Genomic DNA, 24,192 nt, shown 5'->3' on the forward strand with positions numbered 1-24,192 from the left:
GACGACGCGCGGGACGACCTTTACCACCAATGGTCAGAGCGCCTGGAGATCCCGGGAGCTAGCCGGGACCTGGTGACAGCTGTTCGGCCCGTTCTGAAGGAATGGGTCGAACGCAAACATGGCGCACCCTCCTTCCACCTCACACAGCTCCTGACGGGACACGGTTGTTTCGGATGGTACCTGTGTGAGAGGGTTGGACGAGAGCCGACCCCAGAATGTCACCACTGTGACAGGGGAGCCGTGGACACGGCCAAACATACGCGTGAAGAGTGCCCTGCGTGGGCGGAGCCTCGCGCTGCCATGTCCACGGTGGTGGGCGGAGACCTGTCACTGCCGGCGTTAGTACGTCGTATGATCGGCAGGGAGGAGGCTTGGGCGGCAGTGGCCACCTTTAGCGTCACAGTCTTGACGCAGAAGGAGGCCGCGGAGCGATCGCGCGAGGTCGATGAAAATTCGCTCCCTCAGCGCCGACGCAGACCAGCTAGGCGGCGAAGAGCCTACGCGGCTCGTCTCATGCCACCATAGCGGGAACCTGCGGGTGATGGGTCGGGAGCCCCATCGCCCGCCTGAAGAGGTTCGGGCTGGAAGGCCCTCTAGTGTTCCGAGGGCCTTCAGCGGAGGTGACTTCTGGAGGAGTCTGAAAAGACGGGCCCGCAAGGGCAACGCTGACGGGGTATCGGAGGCCTAAAACAAGTGCCCGAAACCCCGTCCACAAAGCGAGCGGCGGAACACCCCAGGGGGTTTAGTCGGTGAGAGTCCGACATACCCACTGGCTTCTCCCGGGCCAGTGGGATCCATAACGGATTCCCCCTGGGTCAACAAAAAAAAAAAAAAAAAAAAAAAAGGTTAGGTTAGGTTAGGTTAGGTTAGGTTAGGTTGGGGTGCAGGGCTGGTAGACCTCCTCGTGGTGCACCCTGGGAGGGGGAGAGTAGCCGCTCAGTTGCGCGTTAGCTACTCTCCCTCTGCGAACTACCAGTCGTGAGGCGTGCTTGCAGTTGAGCTTCATTGCTCCTGCGTTGACTTCAATGTCATGTTCGTAACTGCTCTCGTCTTGTCTCAGTCCATCTGAGGTGATAGAGGATGCAGACGTTGGAGATTGTGCGATGCCGTGTGTGCGTCGCCTATACCGCAAACTTGGCCCGTGGGTGCCAGGAGCGGGGGCCGCCTCCCCTCGGGGTGGGGGCTGCGAGGAAGAAAACCTCTATAAAAAATTACTTGCTGTGAGGGCGGTGGTTGACCCAGGTCGGCCGTCGGCCAAATCGTAACCCGGCCCGTGGGGCTGGCACGAGGGTCGCTGTCTCGGACAGGGATCGCGAGGAAGGACACCTCTTCAAAAACCACAGGAGGGAGTAGGTTGACCTCTAACACCTCAGTCACCTACCTGTGTATGTCCTGCACAGTGCGAGCCGTACGTGGGGAAGACGGGATCCTGGAGGGTTGAGCCGAGCAGAGTCGGGTCAGTTACTCTCGCAACGCAACACGCCCTCTTCGGCCCTTATTTCTCGCTAAACGGTAGCCCTGCAGCTAGCCACTGCAGGGTATTTGGACACGCAACGATCATGGGATGAGACGGCGTGAGTTGCAGGCTAGATGCGAGGGGGCTGTCTGGGACAGTGGAATTCTTCCATGCTGACGGGGCAAGGGCGTGTGGAACAACTGGAGGAATAAGATCGATTCTTCCAGCCACACGTCTGTAGCTCCCGATGTCGCGTAGCAATTCCAACCCCTCGTGTCTATACTTTCTGGGTAGCCTTGGTGCACATTGTGTGCATCCCCAGTGTGGGCTCCGTGGTGGGTGAGGAACACAGGAAGCGAAGTTAAAATTTTTATAAACATGGCACCAAAACGATCAAATAAAACTAGGACGAAGAAACAGGAGAAAGCAGGAGGGTGCTTCAATGACTATTGGAGCATTCTTAGACTGAGGGGCGGCAATCCACCGCCACGAGATACTAAGGGTCGATTCGTGTCTGGATCGGCACCTGACGAATCCACGGAGGCCTCAACAGAAACCTCTACGAGGTCTCAGATGAAAAAGGAGAACCGGGGATCACTGCCGGACCTACGGGTGTCGCTCACCAGATGTGACGAGCGACCCGGACTGGAGTCTGACTCATCAGCAGCCACTATGGAAACAGTGAGTTCCCGAGAAAACATAATTGTGGGAAAATACTGGCGGAAGGGTGAAAAACGGCCCGCTGATGACGGTATCTCGGATACTGACAGTGACGTGGCGCCCGTAGACGAGATGCTGGCTAAGAGAAAGCCGTTCTTAAAGGCGATGTCTAAACGAGGCAGGGGTCGGCCACCGACCACAGGCGAATATGTAGGCTTCGGAAAGCTGCAGGCCGAGCTGTCTGCTGAAAAAGCTCGCTTGGAACAGCTCAACACAGAGCAGGCGTTGGCGGCTTTCCTAGCCTCATCAGAAGAAGCGGCGAGAGACAGGAGTGCTCGCTTGATAAACCGACAGTCCCAGTCTCCCGACTGCAGTGTGGAAATGGAAACTGCAGTTGCGATCGAGGACAAGGTTCGGGCCGCCCTTAACGCGGTGACCCACGTGATGAGCAAGTCAGGGCACTTAAAGGGCACATACCAAAAGCTTCTGAAGGACTCGGTTACCACTCTCGGTGGAGCCTTCGCAGAGTTGAGGTCACGCACTACGTCAGATGAAGTTGCGCGCCTCGAAGCGGCGAATACGCAGCTCAAGACCCAGCTAGCGGAGCTGCGGAGGCAGGTTCAAGAAATCCGCAACCAGCCTGCTGTAGCAACTGATGCCGAAATAAAAAAGATCGTGGAGGAAGCGCTGCGTAGTAGCACGGCGCAATTTAGCAACATGCTGAACGCCAGGCTGGAGGGCATTGAATGTCGCCTCCTCCCCGAACCACGGTTGCGCCCACCTTTGGCTTCGGACCGGCGTGAAGAACAGGACGTGTCTGGCCAGCCTGAATTGGATGACCAATCTAATCGTGCAGGAGGAATGGCAGCGGCTACCCAGCCTGCCACATCAGGTGTGAAACAAGGTGCCAAATCCAAAACAAGGCGCAAGAAGACTACTCTAGCTGCTAAAGAAGCTGCTGGCGCTAGAGAAGTTCAACAGGAATCAACAGCTGCTGCTGCGGCTCCAACAGCTTCAGCAGCTGCTCCGGCAAATCCTCCAAGTGGGAGCTGGAAAGACGCACTAGGCAGGAAGGCCAAAAAAGCCAAAAAGCCGACAGCTCCTGCAACACAGGCGTCCAAGCCGGCACGTAAGCGTAAACTGCAGCCCCCGCGCACCGCTGCAGTTACTCTTACGCTCAAACAGGAAGCTGTCGACACCGGCGTTAAGTACGAAACGATCTTAGCTGAAGCTAAGAAGAAAATAAAGTTGGAAGAAATAGGAATCTCCTCTGTCCGCTTCCGGACAACAGCTACCGGAGCACGCATGCTAGAGCTTCCTGCTGACACCAAAGAGATTGAAGTTGCGGCGGATGCTCTGGCTGCGAAACTGAGGGAGGTTCTGGATCCTAACATGGTCCACATTCAGCGACCGATTAAATGCGCTGACATCCGCGTCATGGGGCTGGATGATTCAGCGACCGCTGAGGAAGTCGTAGCGGCTGTGGCTGAGCTCGGCAACTGCGCTGCTGAGGCCGTCAAATCCGGCGTGATATCGCGCAGCCAGAATGGCTCTGGGACGCTCTGGCTGAGCTGTCCAGTGGCTGCCGCCAAAAAGGTCGTAGAGGCAGGCCGACTCAAAGTAGGCTGGATCTCGGCGCGAGTCGTCCTGTTAGACGCCAAACCTCTTAGGTGTTACCGCTGTCTGGAGACAGGCCACGTTGGAGCCAAGTGCGAAAAGGGCATCGACCGGAGTAACATCTGTTATCGCTGTGGGGAACCCGGTCACAAGTCACGCGAGTGCAATGCTCAACCGAGTTGTGCCGTTTGCAAGGCAGCTGGGAAACCGGCTGATCATCCGATTGGTGGCAAAGGGTGCCAGAATAATAAGGTTCGCCCGAATAAGCAAGCCGTGAAGAAGACAGGAGCAGGTCAAGAAACACCTCCGCCTTCCCAGCAAAATGCTGTGCCGGAAACCATGGACACCGACCAATAAAATGGCTATAAAGTGTATCCAGGCGAATATCAACCACTGTGCCGCGGCGCAGGATCTATTGCTCCAGTCCATGGTTGAGTGGGACATAAAGGCGGCGGTAGTTTCGGAACCCTACTTTATCCCAAACCGAGACGACTGGGTGTCGGACCAGGACAAGACAGTGGCCATTATTGTCCCTGCTCTAGCCGGATCGCTAGCCATCGAAAACTCTGTGAGGGGTAGTGGGTTTGTGATGGCTGTCACAGGCGGCTTAGGCATCATCGGGATATACTTTTCTCCCAATCGTGCCCTTGCCGAGTTTGAACGGATGCTCACAGAAGTTGGAGCCTTGATAGGGCAAATGTCTCCTATCCCGGTGTTAGTGGCTGGAGATTTCAATGCAAAGTCAACGGCATGGGGATCTCCAGCAACAGACATCCGGGGCGAGGTATTAGAAGAGTGGGCAATCTCGCAAGGGCTGACTGTCCTCAACACCGGGTCGGAGAGTACATGCGTGCGGCCTCAGGGTGAGTCCATCGTGGACGTTACCTTTGCGTCCAACGCCCTGGCTTGCCGCGTTCGTCACTGGAGGGTGGAGACTGGCGTGGAGACACTATCGGACCACCGGTATATACAGTTTGAGGTCGCAACTGTACCCGCCACTCCAAGACAAAACCGACCCGCTGCAGGGGACAGTCCAAGATGGGTGCTGTCAAAACTTGACAGACAGCTGGCAAAGGAGGCGGCCATAGTCGAGTCCTGGGGGCTCATAATGAGCCAAACCAGGTCGACCACGAAGCGGAGCTTCTCGCTGCCGCTCTAACCCGAGTGTGCGATGCGGCTATGCCAAGGGCCAAGCCTTTCGTGCCCAAGCGCCAAGTGTACTGGTGGCGACCTGAACTCCGCCAACTGCGGAACGCGTGCGTGGCTGCGCGCCGCCAGTACACCAGATACAGAAGAAGGCGGAATAGAGACGAGGCTGAGGAAGAAGCACTGTACGGTACCTACAGGGAGTCCCGTGCAACCCTGCGGAAGGCCATAGCGCAAGCGAAAGAGGCGGCCTGGGAGGAATGGCTTGAGATTCTTGACAGGGATCCTTGGGGTAGGCCGTATCGAGCTGTAAGAAAGAAGCTTCGACCCTGGGCGCCCCCCTTGACAAGCAGCCTCCAGCCAGACCTCCTGGAGCGAGTCGTCGGTGCCCTGTTTCCCGAGAGGGGAGAGTTCGTGCCTCCAGCTATGGCACCTAACACCAGACCGCCGGAAGTGGAGAGGAAGTGCCGCCAGTCTCCGAAGCAGAGTTCGACGTTGCCGTCCATAAGCTTCGGTCGAAAAATACGGCTCCCGGGCCTGACGGCATACCCGGGCGCGCACTGGTGGTCGCACTCAGCGAGCTCGAAGAGGAAGTCAGAGGCCTGTTCACCTCGTGCCTGACTCAGGGGCGGTTCCCCAATAGGTGGAAAACGGGTAAGCTGGTACTCCTCCGAAAGGAGGGGCGCCCGCCCGATCAGCCGTCGGCCTACCGCCCTATAGTCCTGCTCGACGAGACGAGCAAGCTCTTCGAGCGGGTAATAGCGACCCGCCTCGTCAGGAGCATGAACCCGGGCCTAAGCGACTGCCAATACGGCTTCCGCCCGCAGCGCTCGACGCTGGATGCGATCGCCCGTGTAAGGGATTTTGCGGAGGAAGAGGTTTCTCAGGGTGGGGTGGTGATGTCTGTGTCGCTTGACATCTCTAACGCCTTTAACACCCTGCCCTGGGAAACAATCAAAGCGGCGCTTAAATACCACAGCGTGCCAGAATACCTGCAAAGCATTGTAGCTGACTACTTTGCCGGGCGCGCTGTGGTGTTCCCCACGAAAGATGGCTGGGGGCGAAGACAGATGTCGTGCGGTGTTCCACAGGGCTCGGTGTTGGGGCCGCTCCTGTGGAACATCGGTTACGACTGGGTCCTGCGCGGGGCCACTGTGCGGGGCATCAGCGTCACGTGCTACGCTGATGACACCCTCGTGTCGGCCCGTGGCAGAACCCATAGAGAGGCGGCCCATCTCGCCACAGCAGGGGTGGCATATGCCGTCCACAGAATCAGGGCGTTAGGCCTCGAGGTGGCTCTTCACAAGTCCGAGGTCCTGGTATTCCACGGACCTCGGAATAAGCCACCAGACGGGGCACACATTATAGTGGGAGGAACTTCCATCGCCGTCGGGTCGACGATGAAATACCTGGGACTTGTCCTCGACGGTCGATGGAAGTTCGAAGAGCATTTTAAGCGCCTGGCGCCTAAATTAATGGCTGCAGCTGGAGCGCTTGGGAGGATTCTCCCAAACCTGGGTGGGCCAGGAGGAGCCTGCAGGCGGCTATATGTGAGTGTGGTGCGCTCGATGGCGCTTTACGGGGCGCCTATTTGGGCGGACACCCTGAGACCTCGGAGTGCGGCCCTATTGCGTCGACCGCAGCGGGCCATAGCTCTCAGGGTGGCTCGAGCGTACCGCGATAACTCACACGTGGCAGCCTGTCTGTTAGCCGGGAGCCCGCCATGGGACCTCGAGGCCAAGGCCCAGTCTGCGGTCTACTGGCGGTTGCTCACGGCACGAAAGGAGGGAAACTGGCCCGCCCCTCGGGAGGTCCGCCAGTGGCGTGACGATGTGCGGGACGACCTTTACCACCAATGGTCAGAGCGCCTGGAGATCCCGGGAGCTAGCCGGGACCTGGTGACCGCTGTTCGGCCCGTTCTGAAGGAATGGGTCGAACGCAAACATGGCGCACCCTCCTTCCACCTCACACAGCTCCTGACGGGACACGGTTGTTTCGGATGGTACCTGTGTGAGAGGGTTGGACGAGAGCCGACCCCAGAATGTCACCACTGTGACAGGGGAGCCGTGGACACGGCCAAACACACGCGTGAAGAGTGCCCTGCGTGGGCGGAGCCTCGCGCTGCCATGTCCACGGTGGTGGGCGGAGACCTCTCACTGCCGGCGTTAGTACGTTGTATGATCGGCAGTGAGGAGGCTTGGGCGGCAGTGGCCACCTTTAGCGTCACCGTCTTGACGCAGAAGGAGGCCGCGGAGCGATCGCGCGAGGACGATGAAAATTCGCTCCCTCAGCGCCGACGCAGACCAGCTAGGCGGCGAAGAGCCTACGCGGCTCGTCTCATGCCACCATAGCGGGAACCTGCGGGTGATGGGTCGGGAGCCCCATCGCCCGCCTGAAGAGGTTCGGGCTGGAAGGCCCTCTAGTGTTCCGAGGGCCTTCAGCGGAGGTGACTTCTAGAGGAGTCTAAAAAGACGGGCCCGCAAGGGCAACGCTGACGGGGTATCGGAGGCCTAAAACAAGTGCCCGAAACCCCGTCCACAAAGCGAGCGGCGGAACACCCCAGGGGGTTTAGTCGGTGAGAGTCCGACATACCCACTGGCTTCTCCCGGGCCAGTGGGATCCATAACGGATTCCCCCAAAAAAAAAAAAAAAAAAAAAAAAAAAAAAAAAAAAAAAAAAAAAAAGGCGGCGATCGTGGAAGCCTGGCTGCCCGTACAGGAGGGAGCGGTGGTGGTAGAGGCGGAAGCGTCCTGGTTCCGAGGGGCCATGACGCGCGTGTGTGACGCGTCAATGCCCCGGGCCAAGCCTCGGCCGCCGAAACCGAGCGTGTACTGGTGGTCCGCCGAGCTCGCGCAACTGCGCGAGGGCTGTGTAGCCGCGCGGCGCCAGTACATGCGCCAGAGGCGGAGAAGGAGGCCCAGCGAGGACGAGATCCGCCGCACCTACGAGGCGTACAAAAACTCCCGGGCAGAGTTTTCGATGGCCATTGGGAAGGCAATTGAGGCGAGTCGTGCCGAATTTCTGGAGACCCTCAATGCCGACCCGTGGGGCAGGCCATACAAACTCGTCCGGAGCAGGTTGCGCGCGTGGGCGCCACCACTGACCCAATCGCTCGAGCCCGACCTCGTGGACCGAGTGGTCGCGACGCTCTTCCCCGAGCGGGGCCCGCATACACCACCTGCCATGGCGCCCCTGAGGGCGGAAACTAGTGAGGAGGCTGCAGTCCCACCCGTCACTCCCGGTGAGCTCTGCGCAGCTGTCCATCGGCTCAGGGCCAAGAACACGGCCCCCGGGCCCGACGGCATTCCGGGTCGTGCTTGGGTCCTGGCTATGGACGCCCTGGGGCCAAAGCTCCTGCGGCTGCTGACGGCATGCCTGGAGCAGGGCTGCTTCCCCAACGAATGGAGAACCGGGAAACTGGTTCTCCTTCGCAAAGGCGGGCGGCCGGCGGACTCTCCAGCCGGATACCGGCCCATTGTCCTGCTCGATGAGGTGGGCAAGCTCTTTGAGCGGATAATCGCAGCTCGCCTCATCGGGCACATGGAACGCGCAGGGCCAAACCTGGCGGACCAGCAGTTTGGCTTTAGGGGGGGGCGGTCGACGGTGGACGCGATACTCCGGGTGAAGGCAATAGCGGAGGAGGCCGTTTCCCAGGGTGAGGTTGTCTTGGCGGTGTCGCTAGACATCTCCAACGCCTTCAACACCTTGCCCTGGGAAGTTATCAACGAGGCTCTGCGCTTTCACGGAGTGCCGCTCCATCTGTCGCGCATCGTAGCCGCCTACCTGGAGGGACGGGCGATCGTCTGGCCAGGGCGACGGGACTGGGGTCGGAGGCGCATGTCGTGCGGAGTTCCACAGGGGTCGGTGCTGGGACCACTCCTGTGGAACATTGGCTACGACTGGGTCCTACGGGGGGAAAACTTGCGTGGAGTCGGGGTCACCTGTTACGCCGACGACACGCTCGTGACGGCCAGAGGACCCAGCTACCGCGACGCAGCCGTTCTGGCAACGGCAGGAGTCGCCCACTGCGTGGCCCGCATTCGCCGGCTAGGGCTGGAGGTGGCCCTTGCGAAGTGCGAGGCCATCTGCTTTTACGGCCCGCGGAAAGCGCCCCCAGCTGGGGCCCAGATTATCGTGGGAGGAGTCCCAATTGCTGTCAAGCCGACACTGTTGTACCTCGGTGTCGTACTTGACAGCAAATGGAATTTTAAGGCGCACTTCGAGCGCCTCGCGCCGAAATTACTGCGTGCAGCGGCGGCCTTTGGGCGTATACTGCCCAACCTGGGGGGGCCCAACGCAATGTGCCGCCGCCTCTACACGGGCGTGGTGCGCTCGATGGCGCTCTACGGTGCCCCAGTATGGGCGGATGCCCTCAGCAGCCACAACATCGCTCAACTGCGGAGACCGCAAAGAGCAATGGCGCTGAGGGTAATCCGAGGGTACCGCACGGTGGGCGCGGATGCCGCATGCGCGTTAGCCGGGTGCCTGCCCTGGGACCTCGACGCGCGAGCCCACGCAGCACTGTTCCGCTGGCGTGCGGAGGCACGAGCAGGGGACAACCCACCGGCGCCACCGGAGGTGGAAAAGCGGCGCGAGGAGCTCCAGGGCGAGGCGATGCAGATGTGGGTGCACCGGCTGGAACGGCCGAGGGCCGGCTCCCGCACCATAGAGGCGGTTCGCCCAGTCCTCCACGACTGGGTCGAAAGGCGCTCCGGGGTTCTCTCTTTCCGACTGACGCAGGTGCTGTCGGGGCATGGCTGTTTCGGCAGCTACCTGCACAAAGTCGCTCAGAGAGAACCGACTACGGAGTGCCACGCGTGCGGAGCTGGCGTAGACTCGGCCCAGCACACACTGGCCGAGTGTCCGGCATGGGAGGAGGAGCGGCAGGAGCTGATGGCCCAGGTGGGGCCAGACCTCTCGCTGCCGGCGGTGGTGCGGGCCATGGTGGCCAGCGAGGAAGGGTGGGAGGCTCTGCTCTCTTTCAGCGAGCACGTCCTTAAGGAGAAGGAGGCGGCGGAGCGCGAACGGGAAACCCAGGCCGAGGCAGACCCGATGCGCCGCCGCCGCACAGGCCGCAGACGTGCCGCTCACGAGCGGAACCTGCCACCCTAACGATAGCTAGCGGGCGAGGGAGGCATGAGAGCGCCCTCGCCCACAAACGCTAGCTCTCGAGCTGGAGAGCGCGACCCTGTGTCCGGGAAGCGCTCCCAAGGCGAGGATCGGTCGGCTTAAAAAGCCGACCTGGCGACGGATCCTGATGCAGGATGGCCGCTGCGGGGCCGCGGACGCATTGCGCGAGCTTCCCCGGGACCCCGCACACAAAGCGGTGAGAGGACACCGTGGGGTTTAGTGGGTAGGGGGGCCTCTTTACAGCCTCGAGCCCCACATAACCGACCGGGTCGCCCACCACCTCAGACCCGGCGGTATGCGTAAACGCATTCCCCACGTAAAAAAAAAAAAAAAAAAAAAAAAAAAAAAAAGGTTCCCCTTCGACGTGTTGCCACCTTGCCGTGGTGAAGGGGCTTGCGTGCCTCCAGGACCCTCAGGGCTATGCCGGACAGGGCCTCCCAAACCGGACAGGCCTGAGGCGAGAGGCCAGACTAAGAGCAGCACACGGGGCCTCTGAAGTCAGCAGAGGGCACAGTGCGAGCTGCCAGGTGTCCCCCCGGGATGGAGTCGGGGCTCTATGAGCTACCGGAGGCGTGCCCAACTGCCCAGGCCGCCTGGCGCGGCGTCGTGGCTACGGCCACCGTCGGGCAACCCGCAACCCGCACTGAGCGGACCGGGGGCCTCCCTCACTGAGAGGCAGGCCAAGTGGAGTAAACCACTATAAAAATCCCCAATCCCAAGGTTTGCGGCGTGCCGATGGGATGCGTGGCTGGGGGGAGCCCAGTCACAAGCGCCGCACAAAGGGGGGCATACCCCTTAAAAATAGCAAAAATGAGTGGCCAACATACAGTAGGACTACCCCAGGAGGTCCCAATCCTCCGCGTCACCACAGAACGGGCATCCGGATGCCCGTACTGTGGTGACATGCCGCCCGCCGTATTCTGGGGGGCACACCACTCGAGGACCAATACCAAATGACACTGGCAAACGATCAACGGACGCCGATGCTAACGATTTGGATTTGTTGCTGAGGCTGCGTGGAGGAGCAGATGCGGAGGAGGCCGAGATTGAGCCTTCCCCGAAACCTGCATACGGAGATGGAGATGTGGTCAGCGAGGAGGCGGCGGGCACCCCGTCCTCACCCGGGCTTGCCCTGCCCTCGCCTAGGCCCGTCCCGGCGGGGTACCGCCCACTACGGGACGCATTCGGGCGTTATATACGCTACCCCGCGTCCGAGACGGCAACGGGGACAGTGGATGCACCTGTGCCCACAGGGTTCAAGCAGTTCGTGCGTCCTTCCACCCAGAGAACAAGAGTGTTCACCGGAAGGATGACTGGCCTCCGCGGAGCCTCCACCCCGTCACCCGAGAGGGAAGAGTTCTACTCCCCCTCAAGGCTTGACGGACGAGACCTGTTTGGCGTGGTCTCCCCCGCTGATACCGGCGACTCGGAGGGCTCGGAGGGCCCGGAAGGCTCGGTGGACATGGGTCCCCCGAGGGCGCTGGAGGAGCCCTCGACCTCGGGCACGGGCCTGAAGTTCTGGGGCTCGAGGCCCGACAAGCGGCCCGCGGACGACATGGCACTGTCTTCCGGGTCAGAAAGCGACGTGGGAGCCGCGGCACCACAGACTGGCACTGCCAAAAGCGGTAAAAAAGTTAAACCGGGGAGGCGCCAAAGCGGCCTTAAAGACAAGGTCGATTCGCTTGGCAAAACACCCATAGTCTTGGTCGAGCGCATCCAGCTCGGCTCCGGCTCGCGCTTACCGCAGGAGACGCATGCGATCGATGGCACTGGGAGCCCCAAATCTTCCAACGCGGGTGCCGAGTCGGACTCAGCGCGGAGCGGGGGCTCGACTCACGACGCGGGGCTTGCCCAAACGAAGCGGGAGCTCAACCGCCTCAGACGGGAGGAGATCCAGCGCAAGGCGGAGGAGGAGCTGGCGAGCCTCACGCGGTCGCTGGTGCCGGGCGGGTCCCCAAAGAGCGGCGGGACGATCACGGGCCCACCAAACACAGACGGGGCAGATAACAGTGCGGCGTCGCTCCACCGAAGGGTGCAAAACAGCCTCAAGACGGTGGAGCTGGTGGCCACTGGGTCCGCTAACCTAAAAGGGACCTTTGTACGGGCCCTCAAGTCGGCTGTCGCGTCAATCGGGGAAGCGGTCGAAGACCTGAAGGAGCTTACTTCCTCCGAAGAGACGCGACGGCTGCAGAGGCAAAATGCCAAACTGAGGGCGGAGGTGACGGACCTGCGCTCCGAACGCAAACGGCCACAGGGGAAAAACGGGAAGGCCAACGCCTACCCGAGGTCCCCCTAACTACACCTCTGAACCCCAAAAGGGTGACAAGAGGAAGAGAAAGGGCAAGAAGAGTGCGCCGAAACCGTCAGCGAAGGCCACCCCCACTGAGAGTCCTCTTCCGCCCGCTACTGAACCCCCTCGGCCAGCGGCTGCCACGTCCACTGACGAGGGCTGGAAGGTGGCGGTCGGCGGCAGAAAGAAGAGGAGGAAGGCAGCAGCGACCAAGGCAAAGGCGCCCCAGCCAGCACCGCAGCGGGCGAAACCTAAAGCCCGGAGACTTCGCCCTCCTCGCTCGGCAGCTGTGGTGCTGACGCTGCAACCGGAAGCGGAGGCAAACGGCGCAACTTATGCCAAGGTGCTGGCCGAAGCAAAGGAGAAGGTCAAGCTATCCGAACTGGGCATTTCGGATTTGCGGTTTCGGCGGGCAGCCACTGGCGCACGGATCCTGCAGCTACCGGGTGTGAACAGCGGTGAGAAGGCCGATAAGCTGGCAAGTGAGCTGGCGGAAAAACTGGGAGAGGGAGTCCGAGTGTCCAGGCCGACAAAGTGTGCGGAGTTGCGCCTATCCAACCTGGATGACTCTGTGACGTCGGAGGAGGTAGTCGCCGCCGTTGCTCGCGCCGGGGAGTGTACTCAGAACCAGGTCAGGGCAGGGGAAATCCGCCGGGATTACACTGGTCTTGGCACAGTTTGGGTACGCTGCCCGGTCACGGCGGCAAAGAAGGTGTCCGACGGGGGTCGTTTCCTGGTTGGATGGTCTTCGGCACAGGTGAAGCTGCTGGAGCCCAGAAGACTACGTTGCTACCGCTGCCTGGAGGTTGGGCATGTCAGGGCGCAATGTCAAGCGCAGATAGATCGCGGCAGCCTGTGTTACCGCTGTGGAAAGCCGGATCACAAGGCGGCACAATGCTCGGCCGAGCCCCACTGTGCAGTGTGCGAGGCATTAGGTAAGTCGGCAAGCCATGCCCTGGGCTCCAAGGCGTGCACTGCCCGAGGACCGAGGAAAGATAGGAAGACTCGCGATGGCCCCCTGGCCCCCTCGCAGTCTTCTCAGCCGGCCGCAACAACACCCGCGGCCAGCAATGCGTTGGGGGAAGCAATGGCCGCTGAATAAATAATGGCCATCAGCTTTCTGCAGGGGAACATCAACCATTCCGCCAGAGCACAGGACCTTGTGTACCAGAGCCTGGCGGAATGGCAGATTAGTGTGGGGGTTATTGCCGAGCCCTACTCTGTCCCACCTAGGGACAATTGGGCTGGCGACTTAGACGGCCTAGTGGCTATTGTCACCAATTCGCCCGCCGGTCCCACGCCGCCCCAAAGAATAGAAAGGGGCCGTGGATACGTTGCGGCCTGGATTGGTGACATTATGCTGGTGGGAGCGTACTTCTCGCCGAATCGGACTCTGGCCGAATTCGAACAGTTTCTGATCGAGGTCGGAGCTCTGATCGGCAGAAGGCGGCCGGGTATGGTGCTCGTAGCTGGGGACCTTAATGCCAAATCCACTGCGTGGGGATCGCCGGCAACGGACGCCCGCGGGGCTGAATTAGAAGAGTGGGCAATATCGACTGGGCTAGTCGTCCTCAACCGAGGGTCGGTAAACACGTGTGTGCGGCAACAGGGTGGCTCTATCGTGGACGTCACGTTCGCGAACGCTGCCCTGGCGCGCCGTGTTCGAGGCTGGGAAGTGTTGGAAGATGTGGAGACGTTGTCGGACCACCGATACATTCGGTTTGAAGTCTCCACACTTCCGGACAACCCGATCGGTCTGAACCGGCCTTTGCAAGGGGACGGCCCGCGTTGGGCAGTGAAACGTCTGGACCGGGAGGTATTGCTCGAAGCAGCCGTGGTGAAAGCCTGGCTGCCAGCCGTCGAAGCCCCAGTGGAGGTCGACGCGGAAGCCGAGAGGATGGGGAGTGCCATGGTCGAGGTGTGCGATGCTGCGATGCCGCGAGTGGGCCCGATACCTCCTAAACGTGCTGTGTACTGGTGGTCCGCCGAACTTGCGCAACTGCGCGAGTCGTGTGTTGCTGCGAGACGCCAGTACACTCACTACCGAAGGCGGCGTATCCGAGACGCGCCAGAGGAGGAGCGGCTGTATGCAGCGTACACGACGGCCGTCAAAGTACTGCAGGGGGCAATCGGCAGAGCGAAGGATCTGGCAGAGAAGGAGATGTTGGAGACTCTCAACAACGATCCGTGGGGTAGGCCGTACAAGATGGTGAGGCGCAAGCTTCGCCCTTGGGCGCCACCGCTCACGCAGAGTCTCCAACCACAGCTCCTGGAGCAGGTCGTTGATGCCCTGTTCCCGACAACAACAGAGGAGCACACACCTCCTCCCATGATACCCCCAGAGGGAGTATGGCTGACGAGGGAGACGCGCCGGAAGTAACGGAGGCTGAATTGGGGGCGGCGGTTTTACGACTCCGAGCGAAAAGCCACACTGCCCCCGGCCCTGACGGAGTCCCCGGCCGGGCCTGGGTCCTGGCTCTGGGCCCACTTGAGCCGCGTTTGAGGGCGCTATTCAGCAGCTGCCTGGCGCAGGGGCGGTTCCCTCGTTCCTGGAAATCAGGAAAGCTGGTCCTCTTGCGCAAAGAGGGGCGGCCGGCTGACTCGCCCTCAGCTTACAGGCCGATAGTGCTCCTGGACGAGGCCAGCAAATTGTTCGAGCGCGTGGTGGCGGCTCGTCTGAACCGGCACCTCGAGGAGGTGGGACCAGACCTCAGTGCCTACCAATTCGGCTTCCGCCGGGGCAGGTCCACCATCGACGCAATCGCGAGGGTGAGGGCTCTGGCGGATGATGCAGTGTCCCGGGGCGAGGTGGTTGTGGCGGTGTCTCTCGACATCGCCAACGCTTTCAACTCCCTACCCTGGGTGTGCATCAAGGCGGCACTGAGGCGTCACGTTGTGCCTGGGTACCTGAGGAAGACGGTGGAGGACTATCTCACTGATAGAACCATCAGGTACCCCACCAGCGGCGCATGGAGGGAAAGGGAGCTGTCGTGCGGTGTTCCACAGGGGTCCGTCCTAGGGCCGCTCCTGTGGAACATCGGGTACGACTATGTGCTTCGGGGTGCATATCCACCAGGAGTCGGCGTAACTTGTTATGCCGACGACACGCTGGTGACGGCTCGTGGGAGCACCTTCAGGGAGGCGTTGGTTCGAGCCACTGCGGGAGTGGCGTCTGTAGTGGCTCGCATTAGAAAGCTGGGGCTGGAGGTGGCTCTGAACAAATCCGAGGCCCTGTGTTTTCACGGGCCCCGGAAAGCCCCTCCGGCAGATTCCTGCTTGGTGGTGGGTGGGACGTCCATCGGCATCAAGTCGACAATGCGGTACCTAGGCATAGTCCTTGATAGCCGGTGGACCTTCAGGGAGCATTTCAAACGACTTGCTCCCAAACTAATCGCGTCGGCGTCGGCTCTAAGTCGGCTCATTCCCAACGTCGGCGGACCAAACGCGGGCTGCCGGAGGTTGTACGCAGGAGTGGTGCGGTCGATGGCCCTGTACGGGGCACCCATTTGGGCCTATTCCCTGGACGCCCAAAACCAGGCCCAATTGCGGAGGCCGCAGCGGGTCATGGCGGCCAGGATGGCGAGGGCATACCGCACTGTCTCCTACGAGGCAGCGTGCGTGCTGGCGGGGACCCCACCCTGGGACCTCGACGCAGCGGTGCTGGCCGACATATACTGGCGTGTCACCGAAGCGCGGGCCAGGGGGTGTATCCACTCTTGGAGGAGGTTAGACGGTGGAGGCTCGACTCCCGTCAAGTGCTCCTCCGAAAGTGGAAAGAGCGGCTGGAGGCGCCGACTGCTGGCCACTGGACCATCGGAGCCATCCGGCCCGTTCTGGAGGAATGGGTCGGAAGAAAGGAGGGGTTCCTCTCCTTCCACCTTACCCAGATCCTCTCGGGGCATGGTTGCTTCGGGAGATACCTGTGTAGGGTGGCGGGACGAGAACCGACGGCGGAGTGCCACGAGTGCGGCGACGCTGAAGACACAGCGCTACACACGCTGGCAATCTGTCCAGCGTGGGCGGAGCAGAGAGCCGCACTCGCGGCTGTAGTGGGAACGACCTCACTTTGCCCGCTGTGGTGAAATCCATGGTGGGCGGAGAGAGGCCGTGGAAGGCGATGGCCTCCTTCTGCGAGGACGTGATGGCGCAGAAGGAGGCGGCAGAGCGCAGCAGGGAGGAGGACCCGGCCTCCCAGCCAATACGGCGCAAACGTGTGGGGCGACGGCGGTTGGCATACGACCGCCGCCTACCACCTTAAAGGTGCCTGTGGGCGGCAGACTCGGGGGCGTCTGTCGCCTACATAAAAGCTCCTGCGTGGCTGGGCGCGTCACAAGACCGACGCGCCCATTGAGATGAACGGGGAGGTCTCCCCAGAGACGCGTCCGGAGTCCGGACAGCCGCTGGCGGGGTTACGGAAGAGTTCGTAGCGTTCCCGTGACCTCGCCCTATAGCGTTGAGGCGGCAACAGTGGGGTTTTAGTGGGTAAACCGGGTCTCATTAGCCCGGGAGTCCCACATAACCACCGGGGCCCGTCCCCGCGCCCCGGTGGTATGCGTAAAGCATTTCCCCACTTAAAAAAAAAAAAAAAAAGGTTAGGTTAGGTTAGGTTAGGTTAGGTTAGGTTAGGTTAGGTTAGGTTAGGTTAGGTTAGGTTAGGTTAGGTTAGGTTAGGTTAGGTTAGGTTAGGTTAGGTTAGGTTAGGTTAGGTTAGGTTAGGTTAGGTTAGGTTAGGTTAGGTTAGGTTAGGTTAGGTTAGGTTAGGTTAGGTTAGGTTAGGTTAGGTTAGGTTAGGTTAGGTTAGGTTAGGTTAGGTTAGGTTAGGTTAGGTTAGGTTAGGTTAGGTTAGGTTAGGTTAGGTTAGGTTAGGTTAGGTTAGGTTAGGTTAGGTTAGGTTATGGGAGGCTGACCTATAGATTGGTGCAGATAATGACCGGACATGGCTGTTTCGGTCATTACCTGCACCGAATTGGTAGAGAGGAAAGTCCTGTCTGTCACGACTGCGGGGAGATGGACGACACGGCCCAGCACACACTGGAGGTGTGTCCCCGCTGGGCTGTGGAAAGGGCGGAATTGGTGGCGGACTTGGGGTCGGGTGATCTCTCGCTTGGCAACGTCGTGGCGGCCATGTTGCGAAACGAGAGATCCTGGGATGCGGTTGCCTCCTTCTGCGAAGTAATCATTTCGCAGAAGGAGGCCTCGGAGAGGGAGCGCGAGGATAGGGAAGATGCGCTTCCTCTCCGGCGCAGACGAAGGGGCGAAGACGCGCGCGGTATGCCAGGGCATACCGCGATCTCCCCAGTAGGGCAGAGGGTAGGGGACCCTCAATCTTGACCCTACACGCCTAGGAGGGGGTTCCGAGCGTTGCGGTTCCCCCTCTCCTTCGGTGCTGGTGTGCCGGCTCACTGTGAGCCGGGACAGTCGGGGGGCGTCGCGGATGTTATGACATTCCCTCGGCGTCCCTATTCAACGACAAGTGGTGGCAACGCCGCAGAGGTTTTAGTGGGTAGTCTCCTCCCCCTTCCGACTAGCGGAAGGGCTGCTGGAGGAGATAGTCCCACATACCCCCACTCACGGGTCATCCCCAGGCCCCGGGGGGATGCGTAATGCATTTCCTCTGCGTCAAAAAAAAAAAAAAAAGGTTAGGTTAGGTTAGGTTAGGTTAGGTTAGGTTAGGTTAGGTTAGGTTAGGTTAGGTTAGGTTAGGTTAGGTTAGGTTAGGTTAGGTTAGGTTAGGTTAGGTTAGGTTAGGTTAGGTTAGGTTAGGTTAGGTTAGGTTAGGTTAGGTTAGGTTAGGTTAGGTTAGGTTAGGTTAGGTTAGGTTAGGTTAGGTTAGGTTAGGTTAGGTTAGGTTAGGTTAGGTTAGGTTAGGTTAGGTTAGGTTAGGTTAGGTTAGGTTAGGTTAGGTTAGGTTAGGTTAGGTTAGGTTAGGTTAGGTTAGGTTAGGTTAGTTAGGTTAGGTTAGGTTAGGTTAGGTTAGGTTAGGTTCGGGGGGGTGCCGTGATGACGTGCTAGCGAGCTCATTGCACCCCCCAATAACGGCTTGGACGGAAACGCCGCAGGGGTTTAGTGGGTATTCTCCTCCCCCTCCCTCTGACTAGCAGAGGGGGGACATGGGAGGAGGGAGTCCCACATACCACCCCCTAATGGGCCTCCTCAGCCCGGGGTGAGATGCGTAAATGCATTCCCCTGCGTCAAAAAAAAAAAAAAGGTTAGGTTAGGTTAGGTTAGGTTAGGTTAGGTTAGGTTAGGTTAGGTTAGGTTAGGTTAGGTTAGGTTAGGTTAGGTTAGGTTAGGTTAGGTTAGGTTAGGTTAGGTTAGGTTAGGTTAGGTTAGGTTAGGTTAGGTTAGGTTAGGTTAGGTTAGGTTAGGTTAGGTTAGGTTAGGTTAGGTTAGGTTAGGTTAGGTTAGGTTAGGTTAGGTTAGGTTAGGTTAGGTTAGGTTAGGTTAGGTTAGGTTAGGTTAGGTTAGGTTAGGTTAGGTTAGGTTAGGTTAGGTTAGGTTAGGTTAGGTTAGGTTAGGTTAGGTTAGGTTAGGTTAGGTTAGGTTAGGTTAGGTTAGGTTAGGTTAGGTTAGGTTAGGTTAGGTTAGGTTAGGTTAGGTTAGGTTAGGTTAGGTTAGGTTAGGTTAGGTTAGGTTAGGTTAGGTTAGGTTAGGTTAGGTTAGGTTAGGTTAGGTTAGGTTAGGTTAGGTTAGGTTAGGTTAGGTTAGGTTAGGTTAGGTTAGGTTAGGTTAGGTTAGGTTAGGTTAGGTTAGGTTAGGTTAGGTTAGGTTAGGTTAGGTTAGGTTAGGTTAGGTTAGGTTAGGTTAGGTTAGGTTAGGTTAGGTTAGGTTAGGTTAGGTTAGGTTAGGTTAGGTTAGGTTAGGTTAGGTTAGGTTAGGTTAGGTTAGGTTAGGTTAGGTTAGGTTAGGTTAGGTTAGGTTAGGTTAGGTTAGGTTAGGTTAGGTTAGGTTAGGTTAGGTTAGGTTAGGTTAGGTTAGGTTAGGTTAGGTTAGGTTAGGTTAGGTTAGGTTAGGTTAGGTTAGGTTAGGTTAGGTTAGGTTAGGTTAGGTTAGGTTAGGTTAGGTTAGGTTAGGTTAGGTTAGGTTAGGTTAGGTTAGGTTAGGTTAGGTTAGGTTAGGTTAGGTTAGGTTAGGTTAGGTTAGGTTAGGTTAGGTTAGGTTAGGTTAGGTTAGGTTAGGTTAGGTTAGGTTAGGTTAGGTTAGGTTAGGTTAGGTTAGGTTAGGTTAGGTTAGGTTAGGTTAGGTTAGGTTAGGTTAGGTTAGGTTAGGTTAGGTTAGGTTAGGTTAGGTTAGGTTAGGTTAGGTTAGGTTAGGTTAGGTTAGGTTAGGTTAGGTTAGGTTAGGTTAGGTTAGGTTAGGTTAGGTTAGGTTAGGTTAGGTTAGGTTAGGTTAGGTTAGGTTAGGTTAGGTTAGGTTAGGTTAGGTTAGGTTAGGTTAGGTTAGGTTAGGTTATAGGTACCGTCCTCGGTAGATTTCTTTCAAACTTGGTATAGGGGCTTTATTTTACATGATCTATCTATGGTTTTTCGCTTTTGGGTGGAAATGTTCCTGCGTCTGGTACCTCCCATACATTTGTTTTTGTTTTTTTTTTTCTCCGCTTTGGTTTTCTTTTAAGGGTGTTGGATTTATAGCTACCCCAAAATTTAAGTAATTCTGCATCGAATGCAATTTTTTTCATGAAAATCGGATAATAAACAAAAATTTTAGACCCGGGTTAGATTATTTCAAAAAATTTTTTTTGTCCAAATCGATCCAAAAAAGGTCTATATATACGAAAACATAATATTCGTGTGGCACTAACGTGCCACCGAAAGCCCAAATCTGAAGTCCATTTTGCTCTATCTCTTACCGTTTCCGAGATATAACGTCATGAATGTACCAAAAATAGCAAACTTTTACTATTTTGTACTAAATGATTGCTATCTCAAAAATTTAGGCGCTCATGAGCGATTAGTATGGAAAACGTAAAATCCGACTCGCACTTGACCAATTTTCATACAAAGTTGTGTTTTTATAGTTTTGATGGAATTTTCATATTTTGTATGTATATATTGGTGTAAAATTAATATGTTATAATTGTTGTTGACAGTATCTGTCAAACTGTCAAATTTGACAGACTTTTGTCATGTTTGGTTTTGGTTATAAATGATGTCATTTCTTTTCATAATATTATTTATCTTAATGATAATTGACAGATTTTGACAGTTTTGACAGAAAAAGTCAATTTGACAGTTTTCACAGAAAACATCATTTTGACAGTTTTGACAGAAAACATCATTTTGACAGTTTTGACAGAAAATGTCAATTTGACAGTTTTGAGCAAACATGTAATTTTGACAGTTTTTACGGAAAATGTCAATTTGATAGTTTAGACAGAAAACATCATTTTGACAGTTTTGACAGAAAATGTCAATTTGACAGTTTTGACCAAACGTCATTTTGACAGTTTTGACAGAAAATGTCAATTTGACAGTTTTGACAGAAAACATCATTTTGACAGTTTTGACAGAAAATGTCAATTTGACAGTTTTGACAAAAAACATCATTTTGACAGTTTTGACAGAAAATGTCAATTTGACAGTTTTGACCAAACGTCATTTTGACAGTTTTGACAGAAAATGTCAATTTGACAGTTTTGACAGAAAACATCATTTTGACAGTTTTGACCAAACGACATTTTGACAGTTTTGACAGAAAATGTCAATTTGACAGTTTTGACAGAAAACATCATTTTGACAGTTTTGACAGAAAATGTCAATTTGACAGTTTTGAACTAAAATGTCATTTTGACAGTGTTTCTCAAAATATCATTTTGACAGTTTTGATCAAACATGTCATTTTGACAGTTTTGACAGAAAATGTTAATTTAACAGTTTGACCCACTTTGTCATTTTTAACCCATAGTGTCATTCTGACAGATATTAACTCAAAATGATATTTTAACATTTTGTTCAAAAAATTTGATTTTAGTCACTGTCTTAGTATAAGACTGCATTAAAAGTGAAATTTAACAGATTTTATGCAAAAATGACATTTTTTATATTATCTCGGAAACGTTAAGAGCTAGCTCAAAAATAATGCGATTTTTGATCATTTCACACCCTAAGGGTGTGAGTTTATCGAAATCTGTAAAGGTATTTTTCGATATGTCAAAATCTATCAAAATGTCAATTTTGAAAAAAAGTTGTCCAAAAATTAAAAAAAAATGTCATTTTGATACGGAAACATATAACTCGTGTGGTACTAAAGTACCACCGACAGTCCAAATCTGAAGTCCATTTTCAGATATCTCAAACCGTTTCTGACCTATGACGTCTTATAGTTGATAGATTTTTAGAAAATGACACAAGTTCACAGTTTTTGGCCTAAGGTGTCGCTTGCTAATTTATTGGTCAAATGACGTGGAGTTTTGACAGTTTTGACACAAGACTGTCACTTTGACAGAATCTTGGCATAAAATGACATTTTTACATTTTTTGTAGAAAATTATGATTTTTGTCACATTCTTAATATAAGGTGATATTAAAAGTGCAATTTAACAGATTTTATGCAAAAATGACATTTTTCATATTATCTCGGAAACGGTAGGAGCTAGCTCAAAAATAATGTGATTTTTGATCATTTCACACCCATAGGGTGTGAGTTTATCGAAATCTGTAAAGGTATTTTTCGATATGTCAAAATCTGTCAAAATGTCAATTTTGAAAAAAAGTTGTCCAAAATTAAAAAAAAAAAAAGTCATTTTGATACGGAAACATATAACTCGTGTGGTACTAAAGTACCACCGACAGTCCAAATCTGAAGTCCATTTTCAGATATCTCAAACCGTTTCTGAGCTATCGCGTCTTGAAGTTGACAGATTTTTACAAAATGACACAAATTCACAGTTTTTGGCCAAAGTGTCGTTTTCAAATTTATTGGCCAAATAACATGGAATTTTAACAGTTTTTACACAAGACTGTTACTTTGACAGATTTTAAGCTCAAAATGACATTTTAACATTTTTTGTAAAAAATTATGATTTTCTGTAACATGCTTAGTATAAGTCGATATTAAAAGTGCAATTTATCAGATTTTAAGCAAAAATGACATTTTTCGTATTATCTCGGAAACGGTAGGAGCTAGCTCAAAAATAATGTGATTTTTGATCATTTCACACCCATAGGGTGTGAGTTTATCGAAATCTGTAAAGGTGATTTTTGATATGTCAAAATCTGTCAAAATGTCTATTTTGAAAAAAAAGTAGTCCAAAATTAAAAAAAAAAAAAGTCATTTTGATACGGAAACATATAACTCGTGTGGTACTAAAGTACCACCGACAGTCCGAATCTGAAGTCCATTTTCCGATATCTGTAACCGTTTCTGAGCTATCACGTCTTGAAGTTGACAGATTTTTACAAATTCACAGTTTTTGGCCAAATAACATGGAATTTTAACAGTTTTTACACAAGACTGTTCCTTTGACAGATTTTAAGCTCAAAATGACATTTTAACATTTTTTGTAGAAAATTATGATTTTAGTAACATGCTTAGTATAAGTCGATATTAAAAGTGCAATTTATCAGATTTTAAGCAAAAATGACATTTTTCGTATTATCTCGGAAACGGTAAGAGCTAGCTCAAAAATAATGCGATTTTTGATCATTTCACACCCTAAGGGTGTGAGTTTATCGAAATCTGTAAAGGTATTTTTCGATATGCCAAAATCTGTCAAAATGTCAATTTTGAAAAAAAGTTGTTCAAAAATGAAAAAAATAATGTCAGTCTGATACAGAAACATATAAGAAGTGGGAATGTGAAAATAATTTTATTCTAACTATAACCGTTCCTGAGCTATGACATTCTGAATTTGACAGATTTTTAGAATATGACACAAGTTCACAGCTTTTGGTCCAAGGTGCCGTTTATTAATTTATTGGCCAAATGACATGGAATTTTGTCACTTTGATAGATTTTTGTCTCAAAATGCCATTTTAATATTTTTTGTAGAAAATTAAGATTTTAGTAACATTCTTAGTACAAGACGACATAAAAAGTGCTATTTAACAGATTTTATGCAAAAATGTCATTTTTCATATTATCTCGGAAACGGTAAGAGCTAGCTCAAAAATAATGTGACTATCGATTTATCGAAATCTGTCAAAATAACAATTTGGAAATTGAAAAAATGTTTTTTTCCCCCCCCCCATTAGATAAAATACCCATGCTACTCAGAAAACTTATATGTGACAGAGTCCGTTTAGGTGCGACGACGAGCGAAGCGAGGAGGAGCGTGTTAGGTTGACAGTGAGCAAACCAACCCACTTTTTCATTTTTGACCCACTTTTTCATTTTAGACCCACTTTCTCATTTTTCACCCACTTTTTCCTTTTTGACCCACTTTTTAATTTTTGACCCACTTTTCCATTTTTGACCCACTTTTTCATTTTTCACTCACTTTTTCATTTTTCACTCACCTTTTTCACCCACTTTTTCATTTTCGACCCACTTTTTCATTTTTCACCCACTTTTTCATTTTTGACCCACTTTCTCATTTTTGACCCACTTTTTCATTTTTCACAGAACTTCATTTTTGACTCACTTTTTCATTTTTGACCCACTTTTTCATTTTTGACCCAATTTTTCATTTTAGACATTTTTTCGTTTTTGACCCACTTTTTCATTTTTGACCAACTTTTCCATTTTTCACCCACTTTTTTTTTTTCATTTTTGACCACTTTTTCATTTTTGACCACTTTTTTTTTTTTTTTTTTCTTTCATTTTTTTTTTACCCACTTTTTCATTTTTACCCAACTTTTCATTTTTTACCCACTTTTTCATTTTTGACCCACTTTTTCATTTTTGACCCACTTTTTCATTTTTGACAGACTTTTTCATTTTTTTACCCACTTTT

At 53.8% G+C, this 24,192-nt stretch overlaps 2 protein-coding genes across 2 annotated transcripts; both read left to right on the top strand.

Moving 5' to 3' along the window:
• Nucleotides 1-1,834: 1,834 nt before the first annotated feature.
• LOC125232341 lies at nt 1,835-4,090 on the top strand. The gene has a single exon (XM_048137969.1). It carries the CDS (start codon nt 1,835-1,837, stop codon nt 4,088-4,090), a length of 2,256 nt encoding a protein of 751 aa, XP_047993926.1.
• A 1-nt stretch (nt 4,091) lies between these two features.
• Nucleotides 4,092-4,892, top strand: LOC125232342. The gene has a single exon (XM_048137970.1). The coding sequence runs from the start codon at nt 4,092-4,094 to the stop codon at nt 4,890-4,892; it is 801 nt and encodes a 266-aa protein (XP_047993927.1).
• The last annotated feature ends 19,300 nt before the right edge of the window (nt 4,893-24,192 follow it).

Source organism: Leguminivora glycinivorella, chromosome 13 (assembly GCF_023078275.1).
Source record: "Leguminivora glycinivorella isolate SPB_JAAS2020 chromosome 13, LegGlyc_1.1, whole genome shotgun sequence".
In the NCBI taxonomy this organism is placed as follows: domain Eukaryota; kingdom Metazoa; phylum Arthropoda; class Insecta; order Lepidoptera; family Tortricidae; genus Leguminivora; species Leguminivora glycinivorella.